This window comes from Mus caroli, chromosome 12 (assembly GCF_900094665.2).
Source record: "Mus caroli chromosome 12, CAROLI_EIJ_v1.1, whole genome shotgun sequence".
NCBI lineage: Eukaryota > Metazoa > Chordata > Mammalia > Rodentia > Muridae > Mus > Mus caroli.
In genome coordinates, this window is record NC_034581.1 from 73,296,991 (window position 1) to 73,310,826 (window position 13,836).

General features: G+C 41.8%; 1 protein-coding gene across 1 annotated transcript in view; it reads right to left on the reverse strand.

The window, feature by feature from the left end:
• The window catches only part of Atp6v1d (ATPase H+ transporting V1 subunit D), a 17,570-nt gene extending 3,755 nt beyond the window's left edge, over positions 1-13,815 (reverse strand). The window contains exons 1-7 of the mRNA XM_021179069.1: positions 13,608-13,815; positions 9,606-9,723; positions 4,871-4,950; positions 3,334-3,401; positions 2,582-2,626; positions 1,241-1,344; positions 737-803 (exon numbers count right to left, since the gene is read on the reverse strand). Coding sequence (XP_021034728.1) covers positions 737-803; positions 1,241-1,344; positions 2,582-2,626; positions 3,334-3,401; positions 4,871-4,950; positions 9,606-9,723; positions 13,608-13,648 — 523 coding nt within the window. The 5' untranslated portion in view covers positions 13,649-13,815. The remainder of the gene's footprint in view (positions 1-736; positions 804-1,240; positions 1,345-2,581; positions 2,627-3,333; positions 3,402-4,870; positions 4,951-9,605; positions 9,724-13,607) is intronic.
• Between the last annotated feature and the right edge of the window lie 21 nt (positions 13,816-13,836).

Sequence of the window (13,836 nt, forward strand, 5' to 3'; positions counted from 1 at the left end):
TGCCAGGATAGGGAAGTGGGAGTGGATGGGTTGGTGAGCAGGGGGAAGGAGGATGGGATAGGGAGTTTTTGGAGGGAAAAACGAAAGGGGATAACATTTGAAATGTAAATAAAGAACATATCTAAAATAAAATAAAAAGAAATATGTTTCAGGAATAAGGACATAGCTCAGTGACAGAATACCTGCCTAGCCTGTGCTAAAAGCACTACCAAGTAATAATGTCTACAAATATTTTTAGATAGTACTATTAGGGCACCAGCTGAGGAAAGGTCTTTCTTCAGGCTTTGCTCCTTTCTTACCTAAGAATAAATGTTTCTTTTGTGAAAACTGAGTTCTTCAACCAACAACATTGTTAACAATATTGTACTGTTTTAAATAATAGAATAAAAGATATAATAAAATAAATATAGCAAAATGAGACAATAGCCTAAGGTGAGATTTAAAGATAAATGTTTAGTGTGTTTTTAAAAAAAAGATCATTTAACCAATGGACAGAAGCTAAGAAAGCACTAAGACTCTCAAGGAACAGTGTCTCTTCTCTAGTAACTGCATGAATGATCAGAGGAGCTTGACCAGTGGTAACCTGGAACTCCCTCATGATGCACCGTGTGTTTTCTCTCCTCACTGTGACAGAAGCCCACCTTACCTTTCAGCCTGGTGTGCTGGGATAGAGTACTAAAGTTGGCAGGGAGGGACAAAGGACTGAGCAAAGGACCTCCCAGAAGCTCTGACTCACCATGCTCAATGGCATTAACACGCCTGTTGGTGATTTTAATGGCTTCATCCAGGGTAACAAAGGAAGTCTAAAATAAAAGGACAAATTAATAACAAGCATGTCTCCATGATCAGCCAAACCTGTACACTTGGCCCCACTCAGACTTGTACAAAACATTTGGGAACCCAAAAGACAACTTCTTTTCAGTCTTAGTGAAAACTCACTTGAGATTTCTATACAACTAGTGGTATTTCCATGGGAAACATTCCCTCATAGCCTAGATACGTATTAACTGGACACATACACAAACCATGTTATATTTACGTTAAGTCTGGTACTGACCATTGCTGTTCTTGTCTAATAGAGTGGAGCTGTACCACTAACACATGCATTTTATTAATAAAAAGCAAAGAAACCATCACTTCAGAAGTCAGATCATTAGGCTTGTTTCACACAGGATCATTTGAGTTGAGTGTCCCATGTGACTGCCAGAAGCCAGGCTGGGCACTCTCTGCTGCGACCCACCTGCAGGGAAGCCAGTTCCACCAGTAGTTCCACTGCTTTGGCATAATTCCGCTTTAGTTTAGCCAGCTGCTCCCCACCTCTGGCTAAACCGGTCAGTTCATAGCCTGAAAGAGCCGGTCAGACAACATTTTTAACTAGAGAGTAGATAATCCTCCAAGAATTCCCAAAAGGCAGATAATTCAGAAGAATAACAAGCATGGAAAGAACTTCACTAACTTCTGTTACATGCAGATTCCAAACCCAGGATGCCATACCCAGCTCGCAGGAGCAGGCCTCCACTACCCCACAGGGCCTCAGGGACAGACCAAAGACAGTCCCACTTGAATCTCACTTGGTGAACCAATGACTTTACAGGCTCATATTACAGAGGCATGAATTACTTGGAGAACTATTGACCCCAAAAGTTGCTTCACGGGAAAGTCTCCCTCCCCCTAGCAGTTAACTTTCTCATAGCTGCACAGTTAGACCCCACTTCAAGCTCTCTCTACTCTAGCAACCCTAGAGACCACGCATAGCTAGAACAGAGATGCATGAGGGATGGCTAGAATCTCAGCTAAGGATCTAATCCCCTTCTAAGGGAAGGTCCACAAACCTGATCTTGAAGGTCTCCTGCAGGTTACCAAAGCTTCTCTAATTGGGATAGTAATAGCTGGGTTTTGTAAAAATTTTATTTTACAAGACTACTAGAGTAACTGTTAAGGACAGAAGCAAGACATACATGTTTGTGTGTGTGTGTGTGTGTGACCTGTGCACTGGAGATGGAATCCAGAACTGAACATGCCAGACAAGCTCTACCACAGAGCTTCATCACTAGCCCTAGAGGGGACACGTTACCACTTTACAAGCTTGGTGGATGAGCTAACAGTGTCCAATGTCATTAGCACAAGGAGACTTTCTGTACAGGTGACAATTCCTTTATTATATGACCCTCATTTAACACTGTACACAATTCAGTGAACAACTTCATGAACCAATGACACAGAAGTAGCAGAAGAAAGAATATTTTTATATAGGAAAAGTTAATTACTTCGCTTTGAGAAAAATAAACAAATGTTACTTATCCCCACAAATGCTGCCAAATTAGGAAAGGAAAATTCCAAAAAGCCTGGAGTAAGCTAAAACTCTCTAGAAAGACCCATTGTTCAGAACGTGTCATAGAACATAGATCTTACTCTACTTTTAAAAGACATGAACAGGAATTATAAAAAGTCCATGGTGAATGCAGCTTAAGCAAAAAGGCAGTGCAGAAGTCTAGTGAACTGGTTATAATATTTTTAAACAGCAAATGACTACCACCTCTATCTCTCAGTTACTATTACACACCTTAGGATCTGCACTTACTGTCAGTTCCTTCGTGGTAATGTTCAAACACTGGCAAGGTAACACCTGTTAGAAAGATAATGAAGATGTGTATATGGACTCACAGACTGGGCAGGAAGTACTTTTTCTTTCTTTTCTTCCATTGGCTCTGGTTCCTCTGGAGCAGACTATGTAGCCCAGGCAAGCTGTTTTTCTTTTTAAAGACAAGATTCTACTATGTAGGCCAGGCTAGCCTAGAACTTAGAGATCAGTTGGTCTCTGCCTCTTTAAAAGGGTGCTGCTTTCTATACTAAGTATCAAATACTAGAAATATTAAATCAAATACTAAAAAACCCAAGAGATTAAGTTTAGAACTATAAATAGTTTCAAGTAATATACTTAAAAATTTGTCTTCTCAAGAGCTTGCTTCTTCTCAAAATTAAAGTTATCCTGAGTACTAGAACTAGTTGCAAAACTTTTTTTGTTTGTTTGTTGAAACTTGTTTGTTTGTTTGTTTTGGGGTTTTTTTTGTTTGTTTGTTTTTCGAGACAGGGTTTCTCTAGCTGTCCTGGAACTCACTCTGTAGACCAGGCTGGCCCCAAACTCAGAAATCCGCCTGCCTCTGCCTCCTGAGTGCTGGGATTAAAGGCGTGCGGCACCACTGCCCGTCTTGTTGCTAAACTTTTAACGTGCCATCAACTTGGTCCATATTTAGAGGACCTGGGGCTTTGCCATGCAGCTGATCAGCTGTGACCTGTCGCCCTCACCCTGCAAGGATTGGGTCGGTCAGTTACCTGCTACATTGTCTTTCTTTGCTCTGATCTTCACTTGGGCTTTATTCACATTTTGGATAACTGTGGTGCTGGGGGGGGGGGGGGGGGGGGGGGGGGGGGGGGGGGGGGGAGAGAGAGAGAGAGAGAGAGAGAGAGAGAGAGAGAGAGAGAGAGAGAGAGAGAGTCTTTATTTAGTATTGTTTGCAAAAATGACTCTAAAAGGACCCATTGGATGTTAAAAACAGGAATAAGAAGTCACAATATGTGTCAGTAGTCATCTTTTTTAAGATTTATTATTTATTATAAATATATAAATTATAAACACACACACACACGAGTTCTCTGTCTTCAATGACACCAGAAGAGCAAATCTTATCCTATTACAGATGGTTGTGAGCCACCATGTGGTTGCTGGGAATTGAACTCAGGACCTCTGGAAGAGCAGTCAGTGCTCTTAACCGCTGAGCCATCTCCCCAGCCCCCAGTAATCATCTTTATTCCAGAAAAGAAACCTCACAGAGTTAGTAGAGGCCCTCAGTGCAGAACTAACAAGCGCTAACTCACTAGCCACAGGATAAGCAAATGTAAAGTATGTGGACGGCCTGTGTTTTCAGTGAGTGGACATGTGACTTTAGAGGATGTATTCCTAGCAGTAAACTTTCTTTCCTTCTAGGCTTACTGTTCAGTTGGTGAGCTGTTATTTACAGTCTTTATCCTAGCTTTCTTCTGATGTCGTCTAACTCACCATCTGTTACAAAAACACTAGCCACACAAAATACACTACTATTGGCCCCCCCTTCTGCTGGAAAAGTCAGAACAACTAATTACATTATCCTACTCCTGCACCAGCAGACACTGAAACCTCCACCTAACTGGCTTCAGGGCCCACCGGTGTAAGGCCTTCATGACAGGAAACACTCCTATGGCAGGAAGGGCCCATGTCATCACAAGAACACTAACAAGTCCAGCTTGTTAACACTAAGAGCTTCCACCTCTGTCTAGCCAAGTACTCTCAGGAACACTTTCCCTTAAAACCGGGGTAACACCATTATCTGTCTCACAGAGTTACATGAGGGAATCAACAGGCATCATCTATTTGCAAACCGGTATGCATTCTTTGTCAAGCCATAATGATGTGATAAAAGCCATAAAGCTCTCAACTGAATAATGGATTCCATTCTCAACAAAAATGTATCCTAAAAACATGAAAATGTTCACAGTCATTCCCTCAGATTCAAAAACCTAGGATTCAACTCAAAGACCCAGCCCTAGGAGAAATGGTTAATAAATTGTAAGATTTCTTAGGGTACAAACCTGTGAAAAAACATGGCAAAATGTTAAATGAAAATGGGCTTCAAAATACCAAGTTTTCTGTGCTCAGCACTTATAAAAAAAACCATTAGAAAGATAAGAGGCAGTTACCTATAAGGAAGGTAGATGCAGTTAAGGTTATGACATTAGAAGTATCCCTATTACTGTACCATTTGACTTTCTACATTTTTTAATTAATTGAACCTGAAGCACTGGGTTTTTTCAAACACCCTGTTTGTCATCTTACCTGAAGTCCCCTGCTGTGAATTTGGCCTCAGCCAATGAGAAGGCAGCTTCTCTCATCACTTCACCCATCAGCATTTTAGTCTAAGAAAGTACAAGTCAACAACAGAGTCAGTCAAGAGCTTACAGAAAAGTCATGCCAAAACTAGTTCCTTTTACTAGTCATCAGTCATGCCATAACTAGTTCCTTTTACTAGTCATCAGTCATGCCATAACTAGTTCCTTTTACTAGTCATCAGTATTTTATGCTAAGCATAAAGCATCAGCATCAAAAAATGATTTGATAATGAGAAACTCCAGGTCTGATCATGGCCCTGATGATGTTATAAAACCATGAGCACTAAAATTAAAATAAATTCACTGACAAACACCAAACTGAATCTAGCAAGGCTCACTTATTCTTGAATAAGTACATGTTGACTTGCTCACCCAGAGTCCAAAACCCCATTGGCATACTAGCACCAGAGTGCAGCAGAAGATGTAACACTGGGGAAAGCCAACTTTTTTTTTTTTTGGTTTTTTTGAGACAGGGTTTCTCTGGAACTCCCTTTGTAGACCAGGCTGGCTTCGAACTCAGAAATCCACCTGCCTCTGTCTCCCAAGTGCTGGGATTAAAATGCCACCATGCCCGGCTTGTTTTTTTTTTTTTTTTTTTTTAAGAGAAGAGAAATTGAGTCATAAAAATATAAAATTAGCTGAACAAACATTAAAATAAACATATCTGGTATGAGATTGATAAGAAAGAGAACAGAGTGTTCAGAAACAAGTCTAGGTCTATGAAAGAAATTATTATACTAAAAAGACCATTTAACTGTCCTTCCATTCACAAAATGACAACCTCCTACCTTACAACATTCTTCCACCAAAAAAGACCCATCTGTAAAAGAGGTCAATACATTTTCTCCTCCCCTCCCCTGTGTGTGTGTTAGAGAGAGAGAGAGAGAGAGAGAGAGAGAGAGAGAGAGGAAAGATTGGTTTTCCTGCTCTATGACTCTCCACTTATTTGCTGTCTCTTGAAACTGGAGTTAAGCCAGCAGCTAGCAAGTCCCCACGCCACCTCATCCACCCTGAGTTACGGGTTCCTGGGATCATGCCTAGCTTTTTACATGGGTTCTAGGCATTTGAACTCAGGTCCTCTGGCCTCCGCAGGCACTCACACTTACATGGACATACCCACAGATACACACATATACACATAATAAAAATACACCTTGAAACACATGCACAATGAGCAGATGGAGAGGCGTGCACCTGGAATCCTGGCAGGTAAGAGATAGAGACAGGAGATGGTTTAAGGTCATCCTTCATAACACAGCTTTGAGACCAGCCCAGGTTATATGCAAATGTTGCAAGAAAACTAAACCAAAACAAAAATTATAAGCCAGGTGTTTTGCACCTATAGTCATAATTATTCAGATTAATAAGACCAAGAGAACTGCTTGAGCCCATGAACTCATGGGAATTTGGGCAAAAAGGTAACTCTCAAAATAAATAGTTATAAAGTACAATACTTTCCAAGTCATTTGACGATTTCTAAACCTTGTATAATTTAGATCTCTAAGAAGTCAGCACAGGGCTCCCACCAAACCCCAGCACTGGACAACTAAAGCAGAAGGGCTGAAGTAAGGTGGGCTCTACCCAGCCTATGACTGACATCCAGGATAAGAAAAGTGAGAGAGGGAAGACAAAGGGCAAACTTTATATTTAACAAAATAAAACTTAAAGAGCTTTAGTTGTAAAACAAAACAAAACAAAAATAAAATAAAATAAAAAGCTGGGCATGGTGGTACACACCTTTTATCCCAGCACTTGGGAGACAGAGGCAGGCGGATTTCTGAGTTCAAGGCCAGCCTGGTCTACAGAGTGAGTTCCAGGACAGCCAGGGCTACACAGAGAAACCCTGTCTCGAAAAAAAAAAAAAAGAGCTTTAGTTGTGTTGTTTGGTTGTTTGTTTGAATTAAAACCCTAGCACATATAAATCCCTAGGTCTGAATCTAAGGAATTCAAAAATCTCAATTGCCCTTTAATTTACAGATACGAAGAAAATACTTTTAGTGTTTTATACATTTACTAGAATACATAACGACCTTTTTCTTTTTTTCTTTCTTTCTTTTTTTTTTTTTTTTTTTGGTTTTTTTCAATGAAAAGAAACTCACCAAAAGAATCAAATTACCAGTGACCATGAAAATCTGTACAAGCTCACACATAACTGAAAATAGCACAGACTGAAGACAACACTTCAGCACAGCAGACTGGCAACAAATGAAAACTTCATTAATACCCATTAGGAAAGATGTACGAAAACAAGCAGAATTTAATTATAAACTAGTATTAAATCATGGCAGTTACCTACAACTTGGAAGAAGAGTATAAAATTATTTTCTGGAAAAATATTAGCATATACGCACAAAAGGATTTAAGCATTTCCTCCTCCCAAGGCACTATTAAGACTAAATACTGGACTATAGCCACATCATTAACCATTATCCACAGAAAAATACCATATTATAAAGACCTAGACAGATTTTTGTACTGATATATAAAGTTGTCTATGTTATGGCAGAGTAGGGGAGAAGGAGGAGAAGGCAAAAATACTACACTGTTTATTCAATACTACTGTTATTTTAAAATCCATGTGTATGCACAAAATACTGGGGTCAGAGACAGCTCAGTGGTAAAAAGCACCTGATGACTCTCTAGATCTTGATCCCCAGGACCCATATAAAAGCCGAAAGGGCTAAGCACAGTGCCAAACATCTTTTTGTTATTTTGTCTTCCCACCCCCCCATCCCCAGAGCTGAGGAAGGAAACCAGGGCCATGCGCTTGCTAGGCAAGTGCTCTACCACTTAGCTAAATCCCCAACCCCAGTGCCAAACATCTTTAATCCCAGCACTTAGGAAGTAGAAGCAGGCAGATCTCTCTGAGTTCAAGGTCAGCCAGGTATTCATAAAGAGTTCCAGACCGGGGGCTGGAGAGATGGCTCAGCGGTTAAGAGCACTAACTGCTCTTCCAGAGGACCTGGGTCCAATTCCCAGCAACCACATGGTGACTCACAACTACCTGTAATGGGAACCAATGCCCTCTTCTGGTGTGTCTGAGGACAGCTATATGCTATACACCTATACTGTATGCATATACATTAAATAAATAATTCTTTAAAAAAAAAAAAAAAGAAAAAAGATTTCCAGACCAGCCAGAATTATATAGTGGAAATAGAGTACTGAAAAGCCCTGCCTCAGAATAAAAGAGGACACATAGCATACACCTGTGGTCCCAGCACTCCTGTGGGGACAACAGGTGGAGCTAGAAGAACCCTCTGACCAGCCAGCCTGGAGTCCACAGGTCAGCAGCAGATACAAGGAGACACTGCCTCAGTAAGATGGAAGGCAAGAGCCAAGAAAGTTGCCTTCTGACCCCACACATGTTCTCTGGCCTGCATATGCACATAAGCTACAATAAACAAACTCATATTTAGAAAGTGGCAAAACTAACTCAGAGAAATGAGAGGACTGCTAGAGGCAAGGAGACCTAGCAAGAAAACCTTTAGTTTTGAGAATGATTCTGTATATAATTTATATACTATTCTGTATAATTCACAATTTACCCCACCCACCCACCCAAAAATCTCTGAAGAGAATCTACTATGTGCTGGCACTATTTCAGGAACTGGATATAGAATACTGACAAGACCAAGCCCTTACTCTGTGGAAATTAAATTCTCTGGTAGGAGTGAAACCATCAAATACGATAATTATCATTCAGTAGTATGTAGCAGCGTTAGATAAAATGAAGAGATATGACACAAGTAAAAACAGTAGTCACTTCAGATTGTATGATCAGTAACAGCCCCTTTGATGAGATCAGAATGACCAGAGAAACCAGTCAAAAGAAGTTCTAGGGAGGGATGGAGAGATGGCTCAGCGGTTAAGAGCACTGACTGCTCTTCCAGAGGTCCTGAGTTCAAATCCCAGCAACCACATGGTGGCTCACAACCATCTGTAATGAGATCTGATGCCCTCTTCAGGTGTATCTGAAGATAGCTACAGTGTACTTATATGTAATATAATAAATAAATACATTTTAAAAAAAAAGAAGAAGTTCTAGGGAGCTAGATACAATCTCTTATGCCTGGAATCTATCATTGAGAGACTGAGGCATATAGTCCCAGACTATCCTGGCCTACAAAGCAAGGCCTGATCTCAATTTAGAAAGGACTAAGGTAAAAAACACTTTAATCACAGAAAACATAATGAAAAGCCCCTGGAAGGGGACATGAGAAAGAGCACCCCACATGAGGTGAAAGAGGCAGGCACAGTACAGATCAGATAATGTAGCTCTGTACATGGCAGAGTTTGGGTTTTATAATGAACTCTCTGAAACTTAAATTTCTGTGTGTACATCTGCCTACGTAGTACATAACAGTTCTGTATTATTATACCTATTATAGAGGTATTATTATTTTTGAAAGGAGAAAAGTTGACTTAAATAATATCAAGAAAAATTAGGAAGGAGATATTTACCTATGCAGTAAGGTATACATTTAGCATAAATGAAGCCCTATGCTTAATCCCCAGCACCAGAAGGAAGGAAGGAAGGAAAGAAGGAGAAGGGAAGGGAAGGGAGGAAGGGAGGGAGGGAACAGAGAGAGGGAGGGAAGAAAAACGTAAGTGCCCAAGGCCATATTTTGTTTTCCTTAGATGTTTATTAAGTAGATACCCTGCTCTAAGCAAAGTTCTACCTCTATTATCTTCTTCAGGATCTGTCGAAATCGAAGAGTTAAGGCATCAGACTTTTTCTTCAGGAGGTTTCGACCAGTCTGTGCTCCTTTTAATCGAGCCTTCATGATGGTCTGTGCCCTACAGAAAAAAAAAAAAAAGCAAACATATTTATTGTACCACTTAAAAAACACGACAAATACCACTATGAGAGAGAGATCTGCATGCTGTTTTCTATGCACTAAGAGCTGAGCGCACTCATTCAGGTGCAAAGAACGCATCTGCGAAGTGCTCACAAAAACTGAGAACGGCTTTCTTTGGAAAACCAGGCTTGGGAAAATCATGAGCTTACTTTTTTGCTACTGTATTTTTGTATATTCTATACTTTATCCACAATGATATATTATATTTCTATTACTGTTGTGACAATAAAGTCATAAACAAAGATCTTATTATCACTGGAGGTCAGGCAGACAGGAATTTGAACCAGATTTGATTCTAATGACTTACCCAAGACTCAAAAGAAGGCTTAACCCTAAGAGCACTAGACCCCAGTTCCACAGTGCATCCCTGAAAGATGTTACATTATGGCACTTGAACAGTTTTCCATCTGAAAGGGTAGTTAGCAGTGGGTGACTGCCGTGACCCTCTCACCAGAGTCTAATCCAGTGAAGCTGGTTCAGTTTCCAGCCCAAGCAAGAGCTAGCCACACCAATGTGTATACTGAACATTCTGCACTGTTGACACTAAATAGCAGAATTAAGACTCAAAAGATTGGAAGAGGGGCTGGGAAGATGATTCAGTGCGTAAGAACACTTGCTTTTTGAGCATAAGGAGCCAGTATCCAGGAGGAAGCCAGGTATGTCTGCATGTGCCTGTAGCCCCAGCACTGGTGGGCAGAGATCCTGAGAGCACCCTCATTAGCCAGTCTAGCCCAAACCACAAGCTTACAGTTCCATAAGAGACTGTCTCAAGGCAAAGAGGAGGAAAACAATTGAAGAAAAAAAAACTAGACATCCTGTTCTGACCTCTACAGGCACAAGCACCCACATACTTGAATGCAACACATACACACCCACACACATACACACAGGAAGGGGGGGGGTGTGTGTGGATGGGAAGAAACTTAGATAAAATTTAAGTTACTCCCAGCACTGCAGATTCCTACAAGTTTGGAGCTCATGGATGAACTGACGGATAAACTAAAGGTCGTTCTAGATGACTGAACCTCTGTAAATGGAAAGTTTTCAGTTATGGAGACTAAAGAGCTGAATATGGAGTGGTGAACAGCTGTAAGCCAGCACTTGAGACCTGAAGGCAATAAGACTGGAAGCTGAAGGTCAGCCTGGGATATACAATAATGAATTAGAGGTGACGTCCCTAACACTTACAAGAACCAAGATTTACCTGACTTCTATTAACTCCAGTTTTTGTGCCTTTTCCCCACTTAAGATAGGGTCTTATGTATCTCAGGTTGGCTTTGAACCCCTGGTCCTGCAATGCTTCAGGCATGTGCCACCACACCCAAATTTATGTAGTATTATCGAGTGAAGGCCAGGGTATTGTGCATGCTGGCCAAGTGCTCTACCATCTGAACCACATCCCTTTTGGACCTCCTTTGGTTCCATCCAAACTTGTTTCATGTTCTCTGGTGATACATGAAATGAAAACAACATTCCACAGGACAATACTACCAAGCGAATGAAGGAGAAACCAAAATCAGTACTGTGTGATCTGGACCACGGCTGTTGAACCTGCTCTTTTCTGTTTCAGAGCTGCTTAGCGCCCCCCCCCCCCAAAAAAAAACCCAAGGAAACAAGAAGTTTGACCTTCAACTAAAACATTGACTTTGTCTCCCGTTGAATCAAAGACATCTGACTATATGACAAAGAACCTGCTGTCAAGCTTTGGGGAAAATATTTACTTCCCACCCCTGACTTCCTCTCAGCTAGCAAGCAGAGTGCTCTCAAATAATAGTTTTCACGATCACAAACCTATCATTTCTCCTGTCTGAGCCCAAAGAAGCCCATTTTTCACCTTGTAGTCTTAAATTAAAAGTCCCAAAATAAAAATAAAAACATACCAGCATTATGAATAGTGATTAAATATGGCCAGACATTATTTATAACAGCAAGACCACTAACAGCAAAGCAAAAAGGTGAGCGCCATTCTGGCTCACACAGGCATGCCTGGGCACTTTAAAGAGCATGAGTTGCACTCAGGCAGGCTCAGAAAAGGGAAAGTCAGAAGGGCTGGGGTGTCCACCTGTGGCTGTGTCAACTGTGCCTGCTCTCTGACAGGAACAGAAGTCAGGATTCTAGCCTCCCACAGAGACACAGAGACCCTGTCCTTCCGGTAGATTATCTTATGAAGAAGGGTTCTCTCAGATCCCTAACACATTTATGAGTTATATAAACTATATATTCAATTAAAAACCCTTTTTCTTTCAAAGAGAGATCTAGGATCTATCAATCAGGTGTCAGCTAAAACAAGTATTTAATTCTCCTATCGGCCCTGAGTTTTGTTTGTTTGAGGCAGGCATGGTTATTTTTACTTTTAGGTGCTGGGGATTCAACCCGGGCCTTTTGTATGCCAGGCAAGAACTCTGCCTCTGAGATATTACTCAGTGGCATTACAGTTGGGGCTAGTGGCTGGGGGTGGGGGGAGAACTGTGGTCATCCTAGGAGCATATCCTTGTGTTTCCAGAAGCCATGTTGGAATCGGATGTCTCAGTAAAGTTTGGATGGGGCCATTACATGCTGGCTTTGAGATCACCCTAGGGTCGTCCGGATCTTTAGCTGTTTCACAAGCACTGCATTTCCCCACAGCTGGCCCGTCTGTACAGTTAGTATAACTTGCCATCTCAAAGCCAGTGGGGAGAAGGTGAAAAGTGTTTTTTTTTTTTTTTTAAATAATTAAACCCTTTCATTCACTCAGAGCTACATACACCCTGGCAGAGACAGAAACTCATTCTGTGGTTTAAATGTAACTATTTAAGAGTCCTTGGATCTGTAGGTAAAAAGGCATAGGATAAGGTAAACAATACAGTCTGTCTGTCTGTCTCTCTCTCTCTCACACGCACACAAAACCTTAAACAGGCCCCAAAACAGGACCACAGTGAGAGACCTAAATATTAGAATAAAAACTGATTTCCTTCTTCAGGAACAATTGAAGATGAGAGCACAAATAAGAATAACCTTTTCTTTCCACAAATTATTATTTTTGAGAAGTTTTCACTTCAATTGTCACTTCTCCTAACAAGAATGTTAGGCCAAAGCAGAAAGGCGGCCTGTAACTGAACACATCCCAAGCAAGGGTTCAAGGAACAATATTTTGTGGACCTTCTATGCATTAAAAAGATGCCTCCTTCATCCAGGAGACAGCCCAAATAAATACCCGCGTGACAGTGTCATGAGTGACATTTGCTAGACGTAAAGAGTGCAGTCATCCCAGGGCTATAGGAATACCTCAGAAATGCAGGGATGTCTTCCCACAGCAAGTGACACTTGACGGGATCCAAGACTGAAACCTACAGCTGCGAGAGGGTGACACATTCAATGTCACTTTGGCTGAGGGGCCTTCTAGACGCTTCCCCATCACATAACTTCCCGTCTGGGAGCTTTGGTCAGACCTCACCTTAACGTCTACATCTCACTCCTCAGCACTGATGAGCCCTGGGAGGCAGAGATGGCGCCGACGGCTCAGTTATGTAAACTCCGTGTGTGGCTCAAAGGATGTGCGGAATGAGTGAGTAAAGGCATCGACCTCCAAAAGCTGCCAGCAGGTGAACCCCCTTTTCCTGTGGACTGGAACCACTTTCTCCAGCCTCTTCTCTCAGAAGGAGCAGGGGAGGGGAGGGTTGGAAAGAAACCTCGCTCGGAACTCAGAGGAAACGAAGACCCTGGGGAAAGCTCAAGGAGCGACCCAGAAACCAAGGAACCTTGCTGGTGGCCAAGGGTACGCAGGAATGCGTGCCGGGAAGATGTGCCTGAACACAGTGTCGCTTGTCCTAGTCTTTAACTTACATTCGCGAAGGAAAGATTTCAATCCGGTCTTTGCCCGACATCCTGACGGTGACTCGGGGCGAGACAATCGGGACCGCAACACCTCCAGAACCGGTTACCCGAGTGCCCGCCTCCAAGGGAGTCAGCTGACGGGGTCACTTGACAATTGCGTTGCTAAGAGGCAACCAGGAAACCGGTTCCCACTTCCGGTTCCTGTTGCGTGAGGACTGAGGGAGGGGGAGGAGACGGA